Source organism: Portunus trituberculatus, chromosome 48, assembly GCF_017591435.1.
Source record: "Portunus trituberculatus isolate SZX2019 chromosome 48, ASM1759143v1, whole genome shotgun sequence".
NCBI lineage: Eukaryota > Metazoa > Arthropoda > Malacostraca > Decapoda > Portunidae > Portunus > Portunus trituberculatus.
This window is the reverse complement of record NC_059302.1, coordinates 4,641,119-4,648,424: the sequence shown is the minus strand read 5'-3', so window position 1 is coordinate 4,648,424 and position 7,306 is coordinate 4,641,119. Positions and strand designations below refer to the sequence as shown.

Sequence of the window (7,306 nt, the reverse complement as noted above, 5' to 3'; positions counted from 1 at the left end):
ATGTTGAAAGCCAGAAAAATTGGATACATGGAGACATGGAGACAGGACGCTATGAGCCCCATTTGAACCCTGTACAACACACACACACACACACACACACACACACACACACACACACACACACACACACATATATATATATATATATATATATATATATATATATATATATATATATATATATATATATCCTTTGAACTTTACACTGTGGAAGTCTTGCTTTTTTTTTCTTTACTAAAATATGGACTTTCAAGAGGAAAGTATCAGGAACAAAAAAAAGCTTCAAGTGTTACAAACTCCCATTCATTAATTTATTTACTCATCTCGTGTTATTACATAATTACAGGCATTATTACAGTAGATTATTTCCTGTATTAATCATAATGTAAAAAAATCTTACCTCATATTTGCGTCTTTTTTTCAATGACTGAAAAAGTTCTTCAACCGCTGCCTTTCTCTTTGACTTCCTCTTCTGCTCAATTATTTCAACATCAAAGATGTTTTTCCTTACTGGTGTGACAGTTTCCACTTCCATGAGTTCTTCAACTGAAAATGCATTTATCTTAATAAACATTCCCACAAATCATCCAATTAAACAAAGAGATATGAATTATGTGTATCATCTGTATTCTCTGCCTTCTCATACCTTTTTAAAAATTTTTTTAATTAAAAGTACCTAAACAAATAATCTACAAGTAGTAGTGACACAAAGCATGTACAGTGGTATCTTGAGATGTGAGCTACTTGAGATATGAGCTCTTTGAGATATGAGTTACGATTTGGTCCAGTTTTTGTTGTGAGATATGAGTTAAGCTTGGGGATGTTGCTGCTAGTAAGCGGCTCAGCACATTGGTCCAGCCTCAGCTAAGCTAGTATTTACGTGTTTCTCATGGATCCTATGCATTATGATTGTTCTTTTATCATTTTCACAATATTTGCTTACTTTTTTTTTTTTTTGTTTATTTAAAGAAAGTGCAGTTTTAATTGACATTTAATGTTTATGTGTTATAGTGCCTGCATCTCTTCCTCCCTCCCTCCCTCCTCTGTGATTCACCACCATTAGCCAAAAACATCTGTCTCCAAGGTAAGAAGAATAAATAAAATTATGCTTTTATTTTATAAATTTCAATGCATTGATAAAGTATTCATGTGTACGTAACTGAAAAGGCAAAACAAATTTCTCCCATCTCTGCCTACCTACTCTATACCCTTATCATTGATAGGGGAACAATGTAAACAAACCTCTATGGAGGCAGCACCCCCCCCCTTCTCTTTCTTTCTCTCTCTCTCTCTATTGCCTACGTAAAACTTCCTTTATTCTATGAATAATGCTAACAGGATCGTCAATAAGCTCTTCTGTAATTAATAGAGCAAATAGAGCAGCCAGACTTCAGTGGGTGGCTATATTTGTACATTCCAGCTGATCAACAGTCCCAAGTGAGGGTAGGGATGCAGTAGGGAAACGTCCCATGGAATGCACCCCTTAGAGATAAATATACTTTATAAGAGTAGTTTATCTATTTATATTCTCTTTTGTTAACTTTTATTATGTATCTATACAATAATTATTATTTATAAATACCTTTTTCTTACCAAAAAGTACATAAAAAAAAGATTGGGTGCTCTTTTTAGGGAGGCTGGAATGGATTAATGGCATTTAAATGGGAAAATTTGTTTTGAGATATGAACATTTTGAGATACAAGCTCCATCACGGAACGAATTAAACGTGTATCTCGAGGTACCACTGTACACTTCTAACTCATAGGTAGCCTTACTGCAATGACATATAACTGTACATCTCGAGCACAAAAGAATCAAAAGCATATTCTCCTGAAGGTGTCGTAATGAACTCTTCAGACACTAGATTATAATTCACTGGAACAATCATATATACACATACAGGTCTGACATCAAAGTTTACTGTAACATGAGACTGGTTCCTCTTTCATGCATGTTACATAGTCAGCAAATCAGATGTAGAAGAAACACCAGGTAAGACTATCAAGGACGAATCCCTATTCAAGGACTGATAATTGCTTTCCATTCATTTAAACCATGTGCAACTACCAGCATCTCTCTTTCCCATGATGTTATCTCATCACAGCCCATTTATTCCATTCACGGTTGTCTTAAATAGGACATTCGTTAAATGAGGACAGTCTGTATTGGCTTGTGTTGTGACTTGTAGATAAATTTTAAGTTACATTAAAGGGTAATCACAGTAAATCTATTACAAACTAAGTATCAGTGATCAAATTAAATAAGATTAGAGGTAAAAGTGAGTGGAAAGTGAAAGGTGTTTTCTTTTCTGATGTGATAACCTGTGAACCCACCAGAGGAAACCATGAGGCAGCAATTCTACCTGCCTCACGTAGCAGTTGCTAGCTACCTACCAGCTATATCAGTCCTCTTCAGACATATTTACACCATTCTACTACTTACTTGTATATAAATTCACCAAGTTCAGAAAACTTAAAAGCTCAGATTGATTGAATAAACATAAGGAAGCTACCTTTAGCTACAAAAACATGACCAGCTGCTGGATTGGAACCCAGTGACTACAATTCACCACCCAGCTATCACCTAACTCCTGGCTACACATGCACAATGAAGTTATCAATTATTTATAATTATATTCAGTGATGCTTTCTGTGATTGTAGGTTAGTTAGGAGACACATGGGTGAGTGTTAAGATCAAATAGCTAGCACACCATACCTATCTTGTCAGATACAAGTTGAAAACCTCTCTGCTATGTTTTTTTTCTTTTATTTATGTTATGGCCTATATTGCCTGTAGGCATACTTGAGGAGTACGAGTATATGGGGGAAATGCTGTTAGGCTTCTGCCATTAGTGGCGCATGCAATTTTATTTATAGTAGTACCCATATTAGGGCCCCTATCACCACCCAAGTGCATCTTTGGTGTAACCACCTAGAACCTGGGTATCATGGTGACATGTAGGTAACTTTAAACCACTCGACAAATGGCATAGTTTCTAAGCGGTATGTGGTGAGATTCGAACCTACGCATGGACATCTGCCTGATCCCATGCTTACCACTTTATCCACTACGCCACCACCTCCCATAACTGGTAGAAAAGAACAAATCAAATGTGTTACCTATTCACTACTTTCCCTTACAGGTAATATGCTTCTATTACAGACTATATCTGCACTTCAGCACTTGAGTGTTAAACTGTGAATCAAATCATTTGCCTCTCAATGTTTAAAAGAAGTTGATGCTTTACATTTCTTGTAATTTTAAATCATACAGTTCTTGTCATTAAGCTAAAAGGCTGAGAAACGACAATGTTAGAAATTAATTCATTAGAAACTAAATAAATACATAAAAAATAGTAACCTCTGCCAGTCACTGCAGAAGACTGGTCTAGCTCAGGGCTGGAGGAGCGCGAGTCAGTAGAGCTAGCACTTGTGGCTCCTGGAGACAACAAGCTATCCTCATCATCTGTCACAGGCTGTTTGGATGGAGTGCCTCTCTGTTCCTCTATCTCACCCAGCTGTTATAAAAAATCATGTATGTTAGCTTTATAATTCATGATGCATGATACAAACTGAATATAAATTCTAGTAAACATGTAATGATTTTAATTTCTGCATCAACTGATTTTAAGTGATGAGAGATATATAAATAGAATCTCAATGGAGGAAGTGATGAAAATTAAAAGAGAGGAAACACAAACACAAATGAACACACACACACACACACACACACACACACACACACACACACACACACACACACACACACACACACATATATATATATATATATATATATATATATATATATATATATATATATATATATATATATATATATATATATATATATATATGAATTAAAGTATAACAAAGAAACTAAGAAACTATAATCGAAATGATGTATCTCATATATGAATATATATGATTTGAACTCTTACAAGAGGGAGGTTTCAAGACACTTATCCTGTATTCTTTACTACTGTTTCTTTTTTATTTTGTTCAGGAATTAGCACCATGGTGGTCCTTTGTTTTTCACTGTTTTGTTGCTCTTTATCAGTGTGCCTCCTACATAAACACAAACACAAACACACATAAATACACACACACACACACACACACACACACACACACACATACAAAAACATTTGTGAAAGCTAACATGATGTACATTCATATTTGTGCTGAAAGCAACATTATTTACAGAAATTCAATGTTCATATTCATATAAGAATACATAGCCCTTGCATTCACTTCATCACTTGATAAGAGTATATTCATGCAAAGGTGAAATGTATGAACAAAAGTGAGCAAGGCTTCTTCTGACTAAAGTACCTATTTTGAAAGAGTTATAGGTAACAAATGACAAAAGTATAATTGTGAGACTACACTTATAATTTTTGAAGTAACATACCTTTGAGTCCACTTTTGCTAATGCAGTGGAGCGAAGCACTTTAGCCACACCATCAAAAAACAGGACTTCAAACTGATCTGAAAAATTTTAAACACTTAATATTCTATCTCACTATTCTTCAATATGAAACTTGAAGTTTGATTGTAGTTGAGGTCTTAACAATAGAATACATGATTATTGTTAATGAGAAATGTTCAAATTATATTAATGGTTATATGAAATCATATTTTTCTTTTACTGATATTCACATTTTCTAAAAATATGAATATTTGTTTGGATCTGAAATAAAGGTAGTCATGTTTGCTTATATTACTATGGAATATCTTTTAGATTACTACCTACAGCTAGAAAGACAGAGGAAACATTATCACTTGCCAGAAGCATATCATGTTAGCCTTTATTTTTACACTTATTTAAGACCAGTAACTAAGGCCTTGAGATATGAGAAATCTCCTCATTTTGCTTCTCTGCCTCCCAGTAAAGACAGTGGTGCATTTCACTCAATGTCATTTCTCTCTCATGTCTCTAACTCCTCTTATGCTTGTATATAAAAGATATAAGCACATATAATCACTGAAAAATGGAGATAATAAATGCTGGAATATGGAGTGTGAAAATGAAGATGAGATATTAACCCCTTCCCGCCAGATGATCTATAAATAAATGGACTTTTTGTCAGATCGTCTATATAAAGGCATTTCTTATTTTACTGCACTAAATTGTAGCGTGGTTTATATATAGACGATTCCTTACAAGTAACAAAATTCATAAAATAAATCATTACAGTAGAGACTCAATACTCGAACTTAATTAATTCCAAATAGCTGTTCGAGTATTAAAAAGTTTGACAATTGATACCTATAAACCAGGTAAGTCGTTTTAATCTTAGTAAAACCTCAAGTTTATAAAAATTTCAATGTATATTTTTTTACAATTTTTGAAGAATGTTTTTCTCAAGACTGCGGCAGGACTAAGGATGGACACCAGCATTTGGTATACCGGTATTACAGTAATATTGGTATTACCAGTAATACGGTATCAGAACGGTACAGTGGCCGCTGCAAGAAGGAAGATGACAGAGCTTTGTATATGACCAAATGTGTGGCCGTTTGATTACCAGATATTTTCACCACTAATAAGCCTTTGGTGTTAATGTATGTTCATAAATGAAAAACTACAGATAGAATACAGGAGAATGTTATTCTGATAACCACGGCAGCACAAGTCACAATTGGCAGATGGGAAAGGGAGATGCCAGGGAGCCTTTGTTTATAACCATATTACAGTAAGTCCTCATTTTACGATAGTTTGGTTTACGATAAATTCGCAGATACGATAGCTGACAATTTCTACCATTTTTTCAATTTACAATAAAAAATTCGCAGTTACAATATTTAAAATTCCCACCAAACTTGATGCTGTAATTATGCCGCGCGCAGCCAACTACAAACTAGTCACTTTCGCACCGCCACTACAAGCATAGTGAAACCTTGTGCTGGGTGAAATACTTACATTATTCTCCGCATTTAATGTCACAGAAACGTAATTTAGATTGTGGTGAAGACATCAAGACTCTGCAAAAAGCTTTCAGTTTTATTGACTATGCAATGGAAATGCTGCAAGAACATGACCCTAACCCCAAAAGAGTAGCAATGTGGTTAATGAGATGAAACAGACGATGAAAATCTACAGAGAATTATATGACGAGAAACATAAAAAGAAGAAACAGTCCACAATCTCAGCTTTTTTCAAACCTGTAGCTAGACCATCCATTTCACTCACTGTACCTTCAACTTCGTCAATTAAAGCTGGGTCATCAACTTCAAGTGACCAGTTTGAAGGATATGATTCACCTGCATCACACTCGGCCAGTGCATCACCCACTTCATCTGCAACATCAGCTGATCATTCTCCTGTGAGCCCTCCTTCCGAGTAAGGTAGGCGAGGTCCCTGCTGCCCCTTAGCCTCAGAAGGGACAAAGGAAGGGCATATATAGTCCTCTACCCTAGGAGAGGATCTATACAGAAGATTAACATTAAGAAAGGTAAGTAAAACAGTATTCTTGTTCAGTTAGTTTTTATTTTTTTTTCCCCGGTAATACATGGCTTGTCCAATTTGATTACTTTTTTCTATTGACTTCCGTATTCAGCTAGAACGTATTCCTATCTAATCTGTGTAAAAACGGGTTTGATTTACACAGGTTCGGTTTACGATAAGGTTTTAAGGAACATATTTCTATCGTAAATTGAGGACTTACTGTATTTTTGTTCTAAAGCTGGATTTTGAGTCTATATGCGCAATGACTTAACTTGCTCTCGTGCCCACGCTCTTGAGTATTTCAAGTTTTCCACCATCTGGCTTAGACTCAACAGTCACTTTTTTTTTTTCCCCCTGTCCAGTTTCCATATTATATTTGGGCTGGGACGGTGCCTCCTGACAAAGGAGTCAGGAGGACGTTGGTTTTGGCATTTGGGAACCGTTACCTTGAGTGGATGCCCCTCTTAACCTTGGACTGTGGCCAGGATCCGAACCTGTGTGCTTGAGACCCCTGAGGCCCACAAAGCACATGTGGTCCCACTGCACCACAGCGGCCCCCTTAGACTCAACAATCATTCTTGAACTAAATTTATCTGTGCTGTCTATCCCTCCACTAACTCCTCTGAATATAGTAAATTCTTTGACTCTTTAACTTCCAAAGTGGAGCACATTCTGTCTCTCTATCCTTTTATGGATATCTCCATCATTGGAGATTTCAATGTTCACCATCAGCTTTGGCTTTCCTCTCCCTTCACTGACCATCCTGGTGAACTAGCCTTCAACTTTGCTATCCTCCATAACCTAGAGCAACTGGTACAACACCCTACTCGTATTCCTGACTGTCTTGGAGATAT

General features: G+C 35.8%; 1 protein-coding gene across 7 annotated transcripts in view; it reads right to left on the bottom strand.

Moving 5' to 3' along the window:
• The window catches only part of LOC123498953, an 86,544-nt gene that overhangs the window by 52,658 nt on the left and 26,580 nt on the right, over positions 1-7,306 (bottom strand). For all 7 annotated transcript variants that reach the window (XM_045246546.1, XM_045246551.1, XM_045246548.1 and 4 more), the window contains 3 exons: positions 4,416-4,492; positions 3,363-3,519; positions 401-546 (listed from right to left, as the gene is read on the bottom strand). In XM_045246546.1, coding sequence (XP_045102481.1) covers positions 401-546; positions 3,363-3,519; positions 4,416-4,492 — 380 coding nt within the window. The remainder of the gene's footprint in view (positions 1-400; positions 547-3,362; positions 3,520-4,415; positions 4,493-7,306) is intronic.